The following is a 16644-nucleotide window of genomic DNA, read 5'->3' as shown; positions in this document are numbered from 1 at the left end:
TAAGAAAAATACCACCAAATAAGAAAATGCGCCCACAAATTTGAGGTACATCACTAATAGCTGTTTTTTTTTTAAAACCAGTTAAAGTGTTTTAGGGTGTTTTTTTTCTTTCCTTTAACCTAAAATAGCTCCTTGTGAGGACATTTGGTCCTTATAAGTATAGAAATACAAGAGCACACACACACACACACACACACACAGACTCTGCTGGCAGACAGGCGTGAGTTTGGCACCCACCCATAGTCAGACCCATCTCCTCTCAACTGAGGACGACATATGAGGAACAGAAAAGAGGCAGACATGCCCCCCCACCCCTCCCCCCCATGCCCTTCCCTCTCTCCAGCCTGTCTGTCAGAGAAGACTCTGGCCGTAAGAGTGTGTGATGCTCCCATCAGCCTAATTATGAGGGCGGGAGGTAGCACAATACTTCAGCAGCAGCAGCAGCAGCTCTCCAAATGTCCTCTACTGCCACACACTGCCATCCCCCAAGGAGCGTGTGTGCGTGTGTGTGTGTGTGTGTGTGTGTGTGTGTGTGAGGATGCCTTTTTCTTGATGAGTGAGTCAGTGGGCATCACTGCTGCTTATGTGTGAGTGTTTGACTGTGTGTGTGTGTGTGTGTGCCTGTGCATCAGGCTTCAAGGTTTAGTGTGTATTAAGTGTGGTGTGCGAGTGTGAGCGTGCACATGTGAATGTACTTGCCTGTTGCTCTTTGTGTGTGTGTGTGTGTGTGTGTGTGTGTGTGCGTGTGTGTGCGTGTGTGCATCTGTGCACGTGGGTGTCGTGGTGTTGGATTTCTCTCCTTTCTGCAGAGCGTGGCAGGTAGAGGACTTTAACAGATAAGTTGTGGACAAACTTGACCCTCAGCAGGAAACTACAAAACACCTCAGCACACTGCTGGATTGAAGGAGAGAGAGACTGAGAAGAGAGACAAAATAAAGAGTGAGAGATACCTTGGTCGCGTAAACAAACTGCTCCCATTTGCTCTCGATGGCTCTCTCTTTGTTCAGCGTCTTTGGCGTGGTTCTGCCTCGGCCTGGGTCTCTGGGAACGGAAAACAGCGGCCGCCGTTGTGATGTTGTGACACATTCATCATCGCTCTGACCTTCTGTGATTCGCCGGTGGTCGGACCGGCCTTCGAGGCAGAGGCGGCTCGAGACTCGCCCCGGGCCATTATCAAAATCATAATTCACCTTATCGTGAAAACAGTGCGGCGCTGCAGATTGATGCCTAACATCGGAGCTGCCCCCTCGGTGGAGGGCCCGGCCCTGTCGTAACCTTGTGATAATGTTTCATTTCATCCCCTCGTTGTCTTTCTGTACAGTAATACCTCCGCTGGATCATTTGGCCCATAAAGCTTAAGACTTTCTGGGAAATTGGATTTGAAGCTGAGTGAAGGCCCTCGAGGCTGTAACATGACGACGTTTGGGAACAAAAAAATAATGATTCCTTTTGTAGGTTCCCCCCCCCCCCCTCCCGCCTTCCCTCCTCCTCTTCCTCCCTCTCCCTTTATCCAATTCTTCTCCCTTTTGTCCATCAATAATTCAAGACTTACAGGAGGTGTGCGATAATATTCTAGTACGTTCTACCAGGAGCCATTGTGAGTGAGCGCGGCAGAGCGGCTTTTAAACTTTATGAATTCATCCGTTCTCCCTATCCAGGTCTCCTCTGACGGTGGAAGGAGCCGCGGCATTAAAATCATTAGGCTCTCACTCTCTTTTATTACCCGTCGAAGCTAAAGAGAGAGAAAAAGGCAAAAGAGTGTAGAATGAGTGCAGGAGAGAGATCGTAAAGATCATTAAAGATCAGAATCAAACAGGGAAAAAGAAAGAAGAAGAAGAATAGAGATGCAGAGAGGGAACCATGTAGCAAAGGAAAGAAATGCTAAGTTAATAAAAGCCTTTCAGGAAAGATGTACTGTAGGGCTGCAACTAACGATTAGTTGAATTATCGGTTAATCTATTGATTCTTTTTTTTGATTAACCGATTAATTGAATCGATTAATTTAATCAATTAGTCTGTAAATGTAGTCATTTAATCTATAAAATGTCAAAAATAATGACAAATGCCCATCACATGTGAGAGAGCCCAAAATAATGTCTTAAAACTGCTTACTTAGTCTGACCAGCTGCCCAAAAACACCAAAATATTCATTTTATGCTGATATAAAAACAAGCAAGCAAATCTTTTTGTGAAGCTGTAACCAGCAAATGCTTGGTATTTTTACTTGACTACAACGATTAATCGATTCAATATTATTCAATATCAATGCATCAATATCAACTATAATTGACTGATTTGCTGTTGCTTAACTAATCGATTACTACTATGTAACAGCACTATACCACACTACGACTGCAATGTAGCAGGAATACTGCGGGTTAAATATATGTTTATGAGTGTGAGCACCATACAGCTGCTGCTTCTGCACTTCTCCTCTCTCTGAAATCCCCTCTGTATCTCTCTCTCTCTCTCTCTCTCTCTCTCTCTCTCACTCCCTGTGGAGGGTCAGTATCAGGGGAGCTGAAACCTGGAGGGGACGAAGATGGAAGAATGCAATCTCTCCTCTCTCTCAGCTTAGACCCCCCGGAGCTTTGGACTTTACACTTCATCTAGCACTGTCAGCTCCCACCTGCAGCTCCTGAAAACCTCCACCCGTCATCACGGACTTTCTGTAGCTCGAACACCTATATGTTCCTTAGGTGGCTCGCTCAGAAACACCGCACTGCTGCGACGTGAATTTGACTAAAAGCTCCTCATTGGTCGGGATGGAGAGGTCAGCGCCGTAATGAGCCAATCCCTGACGGATGTATCACTCACGCCGCCGCGCCGCAGCCTGTGGCTCGTGGCCGCAGGCGATGGGATGACACCACCGTGGCCTCTTTAATAGTAAATGAAGGTTAATGCATTATGTATGATGTTTTTTTTTGAGAGTATGAGAATATTCCCTGGGCATGTTCCTACTACTCCATCTAGCTTTGTGTCTCCTCATTCAACCTGTTTGCACCGTTATCCTTTAACGCATTCCATCATTAAATCATGATCGGCATATTAAAGCACATGCTGTCTTAAATCTTTCAAAGAGATATGATCTAAATAAATGTATAAAGATCTACAGGTCAGGTTTTAACAAAGAGGACATCCATGGCGTATTGGAAAAACAAAGTTTGCAAACGCACCATCGTACTTTGGCAGCACCAAGTGGCAGTGAGGATAACTGTTTGAATTTTTCCAAGTTTGAAGGACTTTGTTACCCAGAAATCAGGCAACGTGATGTCAGTAAACTGCACACTTTGCTGATCTAAATTTCTTCTTTTGAGTGGCCAGTAGAGGTCTAGATGGTGAAAAACAATCTTTTCTCAGCAGGTTCAACCATCCTTCCTTCGCTGCTGTTTAGGAGAGTTGTATTTCGCTCTTAAGTGTTGATTTATCACTTCTTGTGCACCGAGAAGATTTCCCACTAGTGACCAATTTTCATTTTCCTTTGGGCAAACAGGGTGAATCTACAGGTCTCAATTAGTACGGAACGGGACGCTCTTCTCTGTTGCAGCCCCACTTTGTAACTTAGCCAGATAAGATGGGTGTATTTTTTTTTTTACATAAGAATCTTGCCTAGGGCAGCTTTAAAAATCAACTTGTTATTCATGCATTTGCTCTAGCTGGCCGGCTCTGTGTGGGTGGTAATGGCCCTTGAACCTTGAAAAACGTACTTGGGGTCCCAGCAGGAGGTGATGGGTCCGGCTCTGCCTGAGCGCTCCAGACTCAAGGCCTCCAGCAGCCAGTTCAGACAGCAGAGCTGGCGGTAGATGGCCTCGCTGCAGCAGCACACACACACACACACACATCAACATCATTAACATCAGTATATTTATGGTTTAAATGATTTGGTAAATGGTTTAAAATTGCTTTTGATTTGATAATGATGATTTCACAACATCAACCCAGCAACAAACCTCATACACACCCATGACCTGATGCAGAGAAGAATATCCTCATTCAAGTAAACTATTATAATTTTAGCTACATGCATTTGGCTGCTGACTTTAATAGCACAAATATGCAAATAGCCAACTGTTAATCTGGTCACCTGTCCTGTCTCTTTTTGTGATGTGATGTGTGTATTCTATGTTGTTTTTAATGATTGTTTGTACTTTTAACCGCATCCTTTAAATCGTCCCATGTTTGATAAAGTTGTATTGTATTCTTTATACCTATAAAAAGACAAAAATTAGGTTGACATGAAAAGCCCTATATTATCGCTTTGGAAAGACTGATAGAGATATTTTTGTCTCACTAGATGTCAATTTCACTGAAAGATCCTCTTCTGTGTGATGATTTCTGACCAATAGATTAATGATAATGGTCAGGAAAGTGCAGTCAGTTGTTGATCAGCATGAAGCAATAGAAAAAGATCAGAAAGATCAGTGTGCACTGATGATGATGATGACACTCATATAATAATACATAGTGAAAATACATAGTAAGTGATTTTTGCCAAATATGTGGTGGTAAACAAACCAAGGGAAATAGTTAGAATGATGTTGATAATAAAATTCCCAAAGCAAATTATTTACCCATTATGTGAGGAATTTAACAATTTAATAAATGATGTTTTGTCCCCACACTTTCAGACTGACAGAGACGCTGGTCAAGTCACTGAGGACCTCATTTCCCTCTATGTGAGTTTTATAGAAATTGAAAATTGCCAAGCTGGCAGGTTGCTTTTGTCTGTGGCTTTACTTATGTTCTCTACTGATTAGTATTGTGGATATTTCTTCTTACCTTTATTTACCCAGGTAAGACTGCCTGACTCAAATGCCCCTTTTCATGCTTCACACTCACAGTTACACAAATTCACACCTGGGAGCTGCCCAGTATAAACACAGCCTTCTACTGCTGGACTGAGAGGGGAGCATTTTGTCTTCACTTCCCCAACCCAGATTTTCTAAGCCAATCTGAAATTTGACTTGACAACCTTCCGGTCACAAGCCCTGAAATATAGGAAATATATAGTGTCTCTTTTTCACATATCTATTGCACGTTCATTGAGGTTTGAGGGCCATCATCAATTCAGGGTTCATGGATCGAGGGATCATGATTCCTGTCAGTTGTTTTGGAGACACTGGGAGGGTGGAGGGTGGGATGGGGGTGGGGGGGGATATGATATTGATGGATTAGTGTTTCATAGCATCATTGTGCAATATGAAAACTAACATTTCCATTTGTCCAAGACCTCCGGCACACTGTGTTCAAATTACAAACAACATGGATTTTTTCGTCACTTACGACATTTCCTTCCACACACCACGCTGCTCGAATGCACACAACTCTGAATCGATATTATTAGAGTGATATGTATGGTCTAATGCCCATATTATATTTTGCACGGTCTTGTCGTATTGTATCCCTCTAGCTCCTGTTGCTACTGCACCATGTGCGTCAGAATATAGTGGTCTAGTTGTGTGGTTGTCAGTATGTGTCTGCACTAATGCCACCGAGACAAATCCCTCTACATTTATTGTGACTCTGATTTGGATGCATGTTCCCCATATGAAAAGCCAAACAGTCACAACCATTGGTGTAGTGCCCCCTCCAATGGCCAACAACAGCCACTGCAATCAATTATACATACAATTCCTCTTCATTACCAGTCAAGCCTCTCAGCCAATACCGGTAAAAGAATCACGGAATAAAAACGACCACACAAGAGGCCCAACAAACAGATCGCTGCATCGTAACGCAACGGGCCGCTGTAGTGTGGAACAAGGCAAAACATGCCATCCCTCTAAAAGCTCGGTTACAGTGTCACCTGCAGTCAAGCGGCGCCGTCCGTCACCCCGACACTTTCACGCTTCGAGGCTTTACGACCACATTCATTCCCCCGGATCTCTCCCAACACATCAAACACAATATGAACGCCTCCTCCTTTTCCCTCCCTCGCTCCCCCTTTCGCTCAAACGTTGCCGCCTTCGGTCGCCCGAAGCCCTTTTCATTATCGACACGGCCGTTTGTCTGCCAGGCAGATAGTCTCCTAGATTAGGATCTGTCAGACGTCAGGTAACAGCCTTCGAAAGCGGTTGTTATTTTCCAGAGGTCTCACCAGAAAACAAGGCTGTACTCTGGCAGCGACAATAATGCAGTGTCAGAGGAAATGCGCGTCGAGTTGCAGGTGATGTATCATAAACACAGCCGGTAGAGTCAAGATCCGTCCCCTGAGAACACCGCGCAGAGAAATACAAAACGTAGAGGATTCCTGTCTCCATAAACATGAGGGAATAGGTGTGAAAACAATGAAAGGATACCTGTATGTAAAGTGCACGCATATCCTGGCTCTTTAATGAACAGGCAGTGAATAACAAAGTTGGAAATACCCCTGCTGTGCCATTTGAACTGGATCTTTTTCAAGTAAATCATGCAGTACCAACCACATAGCATGTCACAATAAATACGTGCTACATTTTAGCGTGCACTTTTGTTCAAAATGTTAATACTTGCGGATTCGAGACGGTAATGCCGTCAAATCTACGCAACATCAAAGCTCTGCATAACACCGGCACTGCAAGAAAAAACCTAAATGTTACTTTTGTGAACCCAGGCTCTGCTTATGTTATTGTCAGCCGTACCCGTGTTTCTAGCCAGGAGGATTTTGTCAGGGAAAACTTTTTCTGACACGTTCTCAGAAAGGTTAGGTCCTGTTCACGCAGCATCAAAGGAGCCCGCCGTATGAAAGAATACAAAATGAAAGCATCAAGAATATTTGTCACCGTCAGATGTCTTGCATTAAAAATTCAGCAACCCGCCTATTTGTTTTTGTCTGATGTTTGCTGAGGAGTAGCAAGACATCTGTTTGACATGAATCAAAAGGATGAGCGCTGACTGACAGACGGAGGTGTAATAGGTGCTGAGATTCCTCAAAATCAAAAGCTTTTCAAACGTCTCATCTTTTCTTATCATGCCAAAGGCTGCGGTGGCGGTTTCACAAACGCACCCAAGCCCAAGCCCTCATTTTAAACAAGGAGAGAATAGTTTGATCTTGAGAACAGCAGCAAGTAGCCCATAGAATATTTTAAATGTTATACCTAGCTTTCTACAGTCAATAATTCAAAAAAAAACAAAAAAAAAAACATTCATTGACCAGAGTGCGACTGGTGACTGCTGATGGTACATACAGATCTTTTTGAAGGCCACAGGCTGACCTGATGGCACTGCTGCATGAAGTTATATAAACAAATAATAATAATTCTCCGTTTTGCAGCTACCTCTACTGTAGAGTGACTCAACCACCATACACTGTGAAGTGCTGCATAATATTGTATAGGTCTCTTGTGTTTGAAGGTTATCCCTGAATCTGAAAGGCCGAAAGTCGGTTTCAAGCAAAGCGGCTGCATTTCACGTCTCTTTCACTGCAAGGAACAAGTGCGTTAACACTTTCTGGGTCTGCGCTCTCTGCTCTGACTTGGAAGCGTTCAAGTGTTGCACTCGATGGAAACCTCAAGATGGCGGCCGTGCGCTCAGTCACTGCTGCGCTCCTTCTCTTTACCGTTCGGTACTTTACCGTCAACGTACGATACTGCTACCTTCTTCTGAATGACTTGTAGGAGCAAAGGAAACAGAAAAGGAAAACAATATTGTAAATTGTATTGTAGCCTTGCAACAAGCCGTGTTTGTTGCTGCATTGACACACTTCCATGTTTTTTTACCGTCAGATATCGGAGCCTTCAGAAAGTTCCCATATTTCCTACTCGGAGGTTGACGCTAACGGTTTTTCCCCATTCGGAAGCTAGTAATTACGGTAACTCCCATATGATGTGAACGCAGCATTAGCCACTACAGTTAGAAAATCACTGCATACTGCAATTCCCCTAAGCATCGCACATTGCAAACAGCGTTACACATGAACCAACCAACCAATAAACACGTAGAGCCCGGCTCTTATTGAGGTGCTCCTCCCGAGTACACCGCACTTTCCAAGGCGAATATCTTGAATATTGTTGTTGGACTCTGAGTTAACTGGGTGGAGGAACAGAGTGTACAGTATACAGCCTCACCATGGTGCTTCACTCAGCAGAGGGGAGGTCAGAGAGCGATGGACCGGGGTGAAAGGTCGTGCTGACTGGCTCTTCTTCCTGCGTGGCCTCGCCTCGTTCCCACCTGACCAGCTGCTTCCGGCTGTGAGAGGCCACCTGAAGGGAGCCAGCACACAGACTGGCTGTTACATGCACACCAACACAGTGTTGTTAGTCTTTAATAGTATAATGACGGGGTGTAAGGATGATGTGAGTGATGTGAAGGGCAATATTTACATCTTGAGCAGTGTATTTTAGGGGGAATATATGAGTATATTAACTGAGCATGACCTTAATTAGTCATGAGTTCAGCTCTTCTTTGAACTATATCTGAGCTATATTATCTTATGTGTGCAGTTTTGACTGGGGTTCAACAGATAAGGATTTTTGAAAGCTGATGCCGATACTGATAGTTTTGTACTGAAGCTGCTGATAGCCGATATTTTGTGCCAATATCCAATATCGTTAAATTTGACCATTTTCATGGTAATTTTCAAGGATTCAGTGTTTCCCCCAAATGTTTTTTATGGCAGTTTGGAAAAGCCTTTGAAACAACATTTAGACCATCATGTTACACTAAAACTCTCCATTAAAACTCCATGAAATTCTTTTAGGGTTAGCAGCTCTTCCCACCACACCTATTCAATAGTAGGGGCAACTCTGGGATACATTGCTGCTTTTAAATGAATTATAAATTATTGAACAGTTAAATGAATGAATAAAATGTGCAAAGCAGAGGTTTCAGAGCAGGTTTTACAGACTGTTTTTATGTAGCTGTGGTCAGGGAGGAACCATCGTATCGACAGTGAACCACACGACTGGCCCATATTCGATATTTAATAAAAGGCCAATATCGGCCCAATATATCGGCCTCACCCTAGTTTTGACGTAGAGCAAAATAAGAGCATGTGCACTCTACACGCTGACAGCCTGAGCCGGAGGAAGAGGCTGCGAGGAAACACGACACAGGGCCGGTAGACGTGAGTCGTCGCCTCACCCGTCCTCGTCGCTGTCTGAGTCAGAGGAAAGACGGGGCGGTCGGGGCTCCGCTCTCTGCCGCTCCTCCCTCCGCCTCCGCCGCCTCTCCTCCTCCTCCTGCTCCTCCTGCTCTTCCGTCTGCAGGAGCTGGAAGTAGCCGCGGCCCTGCTTAACCGCCGACGCCAAACGCCTGGGAAGCAGGGGAACACCAGCAAACACGCACACACACACACACAGTCATAAATACAGTGCACCACCACAGAGTACATTAACAATGATATATCTTCCCTTTCCATCAACCCAAATGACAGAAAGGAGAAAAGACAAAATGCACATAAACCAAAAGTGTCAAACGAAAACATCAATCTCCTGGCTTTATCGGAGAAACAAAAATACCATCAAAGCCAATAGTGCGGGCATACCATCAGTATAATCCCTCACAGCCATGCATGCACACATACACACACACACACACACACACACACAAATCATATCATTATGGGGCCAGCTAGTCTCTAAATCACCCAAATCAGAGCACACCAAAGCAGCAGGCAGGCACAAACGACAGCTAACCAGAGCATTATGGGAGAAACGTGTTACGTCTGGCCAGATTAATGACTTCATTACGGCGGTTTAGCTCCCAACCATAACCTTTCCCCAAATACTGTTTGCTTGTTTTTCTCATACTGCACGCGTAATTACCTTTGCATTAATGCTCTGGTGGAAAATTAAAAGACACACACACACACACACACACACACACGCACATGCAAGTGTCGCGGTGACTTTGCCAGGAGAACAGCCTCAGTGTTTCTTAATCATTTCACATGAGTGGTTCGCCTTCTTGTGAGTGAGGGAGGCAGAGAGGAGCAGGTCAAAGTGCAGCTTGCTGAGTAGCTTGTTAGAGCGAGCTGGAGAGGAGAGTCTAGGTCGGCGTACGTGTCGTACGAGCCTTTGTTGCTGGAATCAGCTTGGACTGAAAGGGATAATCCACAGCAGCGCCGTGCAGCGTGCGCTTTAAAGTGAAATGAGAGGTTGAGGTTCGGCTCATATGGACCGTACTGATGCTGGAGGAAGCCAAACAGTCACCGGCCGTCGAGCGAAGTTTCAATATGAACGTGACGCAAAGACGCACATACAGATTCACATCATGTAAGAAGGGAAGGAAAATCGTATTCTCTAGGGATGGGACAATATATCGAAATTCAATATATCGCAATACAAAAATGTGACAATACGTATCGTGGGGCAGAAAACTGAATCACGATATTAGCTGCATTTTATTCTGCTGTAGTAATCACAAAAGAGACGCTTGCCCATCAAAATTTCACAAGCTCTCCATCCAAATTCCATTATTTGCACTTTGTAATGACATTTTGAAATTGTTGTTTACATTCTGACAAGCCAGTGCCATCGCTAGAAAGATCTGTTGCTCAGAAATAAACATAATTCTGCACAGTCAGACGTTGTTGTCTTTGAACTTTTATTCATTACATCATATCGTGGTTGTATCGAATCGTGAACCTCATATCGCATTTCAAATCGTATTGTGAGATAAGGATATCGTCGCATCTCTAATATTCCCCTATCAAGCATTTTTCTAGCTAACACTCTTGTTCAGAGCGTCTTACACAATGAGTGCAACAGTAGAATAAGCTTCAATTCCTTGATTCCCAGAATTACAAGCAACCAACAGTAAGGAGCGCAAGGGTCAGAGCCATAGCACCCCGACAGTATACCTGTGACCCCTCTAAGTAAAGTTGATTATGTTTGCAAAGGTGAAAGCGGACAACTGAAGGCACAAACACATGCATATGCTGCAGTGCTCTGCTGCTCCATCCTTATTTGTTATCTAGTGAGCAGCTGGCTGGTAATATTTTGCCACAAGTGGAGCCAAGCACTTCAGACTAGGAGGGGTATTGAGCACTTGTGTTGCAGCATGCTAATTTGGCTCCATTTGGTGATATACCAAGTGCACCGGTTTAGCTCCGAGGCAAGTCTGTTCTATTTGCATACCACCACACCCCTGATATTGCTTATTAATCTTCATATGTGACATCTGAGTCCAAAATACAGCAGTCTTAATTAAAGTGCGTTTCTATCAGCATCGCTAATGACTCGTAGCTTTCGAATGTGCAAAAAAGTTTTCCCTGGAGTAACTGCTGGCTGCCAAGACTGTGGGAGGTGGTTCAGTGACCTTGACTGAGACATGACTCATTTTGTTAGCCCTTTGTGCTAAAGTGACTCTTTCACTTTGGTTTGGCTAATGTTCTTACGGGCTGTTAATGTCTCCTAAGTGGCAAGCACTTGTGTTGGTGTTTGCTGAACCACAAACACAAACGTCTGCGACGACAGCAGTACCTGTTGTGCCTGAGCGCAACGTGAAAACATGATATACCGAACAATACCGCGCTGAAGAGAAAGGGAGGAAGAGAGAGCGAGCGAGAGATACAGAGACTCTCGAACAGCTCTGCCGAGTCAATGACAAGCCGCAGTATTCGCTGTGACAAGAGAATAAAAGGCTGAGAACTGCAGTGGTTCAAAAGCAACGTATCTTCAGTGCCGGTCAATATGCAAACAGAAGATGAAGCTCTGTAGTGAACCATTATGCCTTTTCATATAAACACTCTCTGCCCTTCAACTCAACAACAAATTATTCGTCTGTGTGAGAGTGAGTCAGGCCCACAAATCAAAACAATGGCATGAAAAGCATATTAAAGATGACAATGCTCGAAAGGAGGAGTTGGTTAAAAATTGATTGCGGTGTGAAAAATTTAAACAGTTGTGCCTGCCACTCGAGTCTTGAGGGAGGGGGCAGTTTTTAACAGATCAGATCACGGGAGCCCTTGGGTGGCAGCTTGTTGCCAGGCAACAAAAGAAATAGAGTTGGTGGTAGGTGAGGCATCGACTTGACAGTGATTAGAGCGACTAAGTCTGTTGTGCCTCTATTCTAAATCTATTCATTGTCTCTACTCTCATATCTGCGATCACCACTGGCCCACGGCAATACATCATGAATTCCCATGTGTGAATTTGTAATGTGAGTTTAGATAAATGCCGTCAACATCATGAATTTTGCAGCCAGCGGTATCTTACACAAGCCACTGCAACACGACATGTAAACGAATGCAATTACATTTCCTAATTAAACCGTAATTATACATCTAACATGTGGAAGTATATCCGTCAGCTGGGGGAAAGGCAGCCTGGCATGTTTCATGTCGACATCACCAGAGACAGTTGGCAGGCCACGAGACAGGCTGGCGCAGTCAGAAATGACTGAGTATCGCAGGCAAAGGTGAGGGCCAAGACACACTGATGAGTATCTTCTAGTGGTGTCTACTGAGACGAGCTGGGGCCGCAGGAAAGAGGGAGCCAAACTGGACTCAAACACTTTGCATATATTCATTGTGTATGAGAAGCGAGTAACTGTGTGCGCATGGCATAAAAAATTTTACATTATGCAAATGACCATGACAGCCATGGCACGAGAACCAATCACATTGGGGCAAAAACATGGTTCTCAAATTCATTCAATTTTTGTTCCATGTTTCACTTTTGAATGGAATATGAATTACAGCTGTCAGGATTTCCTGAGTTACATGGCATCTTACATGGTATCTTACTCGGTATATAGAGTTACTTTTATTCTATTTTAGCTGCTAACCTTAGCTCTACTAGGCTAAACAAGGAATGTTAGCTTGCCAGCCTACCTATCTCATCACTTCCAAATAGCTGAAGCCACTTAGCTAACTAAGAGTAAAGCATTATTTCAAGATTCTGTGTCCCAGATGTATGATTATGGATTTTATTTGGGCATAATGAAATAAATAAAGTGATAAAATGCAAAATCTCTAGTCTAGATAAACAAATAATGACAAACACGAAGAACACACCCAGTGAAATGGCTACAAGCGACGACTTTGACAGAGCAGAGTGACGGAAAGCGAAGTGACGCAAAGCGAAGTGGTCACGCTTGGTTTGCATGCAGCGTTAGCAGAAACATAAAGCTATAGCTTCTGCTTATTGAGGTGGTGACAACAGATGATGATGATCTGCTGTATGGTTCACAACTCTATACAATATATCTGTTGTGATAAACGCTTTTGATGACAAACAACCCATACACAGGTGGAGGAGAAGAGTATCGCTGGATGTCAGGACCTTATATCAGACGATTCCACCTAACTCCCTGAGCAGGTGGAGAAAACCAGGGCGATGAAGTTCAGGTTGCTCCGGCCAAAGAAGCAGCAAGATGTATGAGCTTTCAACATGTAAACTGACAGAGAATGAGTTGCCATTTGGCCTAAAAGCCAGCCCGGCGCCAGATCATTACTACTGTATTCACTTGCAGGGATAAACAGCCACCATTCATTAGGGGGTTGGTTTTCTCCTGTGAAAATGGCAACCTTTCCCCATAACACCTGTATGAATAATTCAGCACTCTGGGCTCTATCAGAGGCTGTCAGAAATGTCAGCCGGTCAGGGGTACCCTTGGCCGCCCCTAGAGGATGTTGTCGCTACGCACTGTGGTGGGGTTAGGGGGTTACACACACACACACACACCGGACCAAATGCCACAGCTTTTCGTTGCCAGGTCTCGACTGTCCGCAGGACACAGGGACACTGAGAGCTGAGCGTACCTGCGGTGAGCAAACTGTTGCAATTTCCCCTCTAAAGGGCTCCTTCATAAAAAAGCAGAAAATGTTATTTGGAAACGTGACTTTTTCCATAAAACAGGTGCTAGTCCTCATTCGGTTTGGGGGGAAATAGCAGGCGGACACCATGCGCCTCTATCAACAGTCTCCTGCAGTGGAAAATAGAAAACAGAGGGGATTAATTTTTTTCCATATTTGCTAAACAGACACAGATGGGACTCTCTCACCTGGCGTGGCCCAGGTGCTTCCTCAGGGAAACACTGTCCTCTCTTTTTGCAGCCTGGGTACAGCGGACTGGCAAACTCTGAAAGCAAGCACGCACAGGGAAAATAAAGGACATGAAAACAAAAAAGGACAAGCAGCTTTTATCTTTGTGCCGTCTGAGTAGCTTTGGAGCTCCTCTTGAAAGACTCAGCCGCATGCCCATGTGACCTCTGCAGTGCCAGATCGGGCAGCGGGCCTCTAATGTGTCGGGCAATTAATCCCTACAACATTAAGTGCTTTGAGTAAATAAAAACGTTGTTATGCAAGATAAACTAATGTTTTCTACAGTCCAAACTAGATAACGGGGTGTGAGAAGGGTATAAATGTAGGTGTAATGATGAACTGTCACACCTTCCTTCCCCCTGTGGAATCTGGAGGGTCTCTGTTAATGGGCCGGTCCTCTGCTGGGTCATCTGTGGCGGCCTATGAAAAGATCAACAGAGAGGAGGTAATGAGAGATTAGCCGGTATGGGATATTCATCGGGAATATCATAATAATAACAGGAACATAATTTGATTTTGAACACAAATTCCTCTGGAAGGTGTTTATTATTCGCAAAATAAAAAAAAACCTTGCTAGATTCTAAAGTTAAGTAGTTGCTCTCAAGATGTTATGTAAAATATGAGCAATTGTAGTTAGTAATAAGTAATATCCAAGTAAAATAGATGTAATAACTAGTTATAGCATTACTTGTATATTACTGAGTAATATACAAGTAAAAAAAAGGTGCTTTTCACTGGGCTAGGCCTGTCCCGGGGTTTCTGTTTTCTGTTATTTGTGTACAGTTGGTATGGAGTACATTTGTATACCTATGTGAATATTGTACATAGTCAGTATTGGAATGTCTTTTCTGAAATATATAATGCATTATTGTATGTATTATACATTATAAGCAAACTGAAACCTAATGAAAAGTTCTCAAAAGTGTGTGGTAATACCATTTATCAAATACAATTACTAGTAAAACACCTTTTTTTTTAACTTGTATATTACTTAGTATATTACATCTATTGTATTTGGATATTACTTCGTTTTTTCCGGTCATTACTGCGTAATTAATGGCCTGTAATTTAAAGGGTTACCATTAAATGATTTGGTCTTTTGCACTGTTTATTGCACTGTTTTGACCTAAAACTTACAGTGTCTACCCAAGGGAAAGTTCCATCCCTCATGATAAGAAGTGGCACAACTTTTAATCGAGCCCCGGCACAAACTCTGACCACGGATCAACGACTTAAAGTGTGAGCCAAAGAACATCTATTGTTCCCCAGATCAGTCCTGTGTCTGGCTCATTTGTTTAAGCCTCCACGGATTCAGTTTTCATTTCCAGAAACCTAATTTTGTTGCTAAGTAATAACATTCACAACTCCGCTGCCTACTGGTTGCAAATGCATTTGCGGCCAGGCAAAATGAAAGAAAATTTAGCTCCAGAGAGTAAACACTGAACACTGGTGGTTAATAAAAAAAAAAAAAAGGCAGTTCCTCTAAATGTCACGGCTTTTTTAGATATATGGCAAAGCTACAGATGGGACAGAGGGACCGAGCGGAGCGCAGTCTTTAAGCCGCGACATCCAAAGGACAAGAGAGGTGTCGGAGAGCGCGGAAATGCCAGGGACGTCATTTTTCACCGTGAGGCCGTCCTGACTCCGCCTGGCCCCTGCTCTGCCCCACCGTCTCTCTTCATCTTCCTCCTCACCCTCCTCCTCCTCATCATCCCCTTGTCCCCACGCGCTTCTGCTGATGGATGAGCTCATTTGCTGCAAATCTCTTTTTCGAGTCAAACCGGGACACTGTTGTTGCCTTTCTGCTACTTCAGTGGACACACAGAATATATAGAGACCTCAACGTATGAATATGTTGTGCACACAGGGGCCCACATGAAATAACACACACACACACACACACACACAGACTTGCAAGCATGTGCAAATGTTACACAGAAAATAATTTACTCTAGCGTGCAATGTAGCCTTGTGTGCTTTCATTCAACATGGCATAGGATATATGATGATATTGGAAAAATGCATGGGTTTTAGAACTGGTACTTGAAGTAGTTCTTAGCCAGTCTATTTCCAACAATACCCGGGTGTAACACACACACACACACACACACACACACACACACACAGAACCCCCATCCAGCACAATGTTGTTGGTATTGCATTTGTCTTAACAACACCACAGAGAGTTGAATCAAAAGCATTGTAAACGCAGTACTATAAAGCAGGGAACGGCAGAAGATGAGATTGCCTTGTTTTCCATCCTTGGTGATTTACAATGTGTACAGGTTATTCTTGTTCACTGGAGTCATAGAGACAATGGACTGGCAACAGGCATGGCTAAACCAATTCAGGGAATGAATTTCTTTGAGCAACAACAGCGTCGCTTTATGCTAGATCCAAGTTCGAGCATTGCCTCGTACCGTTTCTGACTCCTTCCTGGCTGCAATAACTTATAAAATGGCTTTCCAAAAATATATCTCCATAGATAAACCGCTCCATTCTGATGTGTCACTTTTGATACGGACCACGTCTCTCTATTCGCCGTCCAGCCGGCCTGCCTCGGCGACTGAGCCAAGCCCACAATAACTATGATGAATGCAATGTCCACAGGAACAAACCAGCCGTTTGACACTCCATCCCCCTTGATGCATTAGCTGCTAATATCCCGCGTATCTGCG

General features: G+C 43.9%; 1 protein-coding gene across 1 annotated transcript in view; it reads right to left on the bottom strand.

The window, feature by feature from the left end:
• Positions 1 to 16644, bottom strand: part of LOC139910371 (coiled-coil domain-containing protein 60-like) — a 31060-nt gene that overhangs the window by 11899 nt on the left and 2517 nt on the right. Inside the window, exons 3-8 of the mRNA XM_071897635.2 lie at positions 14315 to 14386; positions 13927 to 14003; positions 9061 to 9231; positions 8046 to 8132; positions 3708 to 3812; positions 951 to 1041 (exon numbers count right to left, since the gene is read on the bottom strand). Coding sequence (XP_071753736.2) covers positions 951 to 1041; positions 3708 to 3812; positions 8046 to 8132; positions 9061 to 9231; positions 13927 to 14003; positions 14315 to 14386 — 603 coding nt within the window. The remainder of the gene's footprint in view (positions 1 to 950; positions 1042 to 3707; positions 3813 to 8045; positions 8133 to 9060; positions 9232 to 13926; positions 14004 to 14314; positions 14387 to 16644) is intronic.

This window comes from Centroberyx gerrardi, chromosome 8, assembly GCF_048128805.1.
Source record: "Centroberyx gerrardi isolate f3 chromosome 8, fCenGer3.hap1.cur.20231027, whole genome shotgun sequence".
Classification (NCBI taxonomy): domain Eukaryota; kingdom Metazoa; phylum Chordata; class Actinopteri; order Beryciformes; family Berycidae; genus Centroberyx; species Centroberyx gerrardi.
Note: the sequence above shows the minus strand (reverse complement) of the source record. Positions and strands in the feature narration are given on the sequence as shown.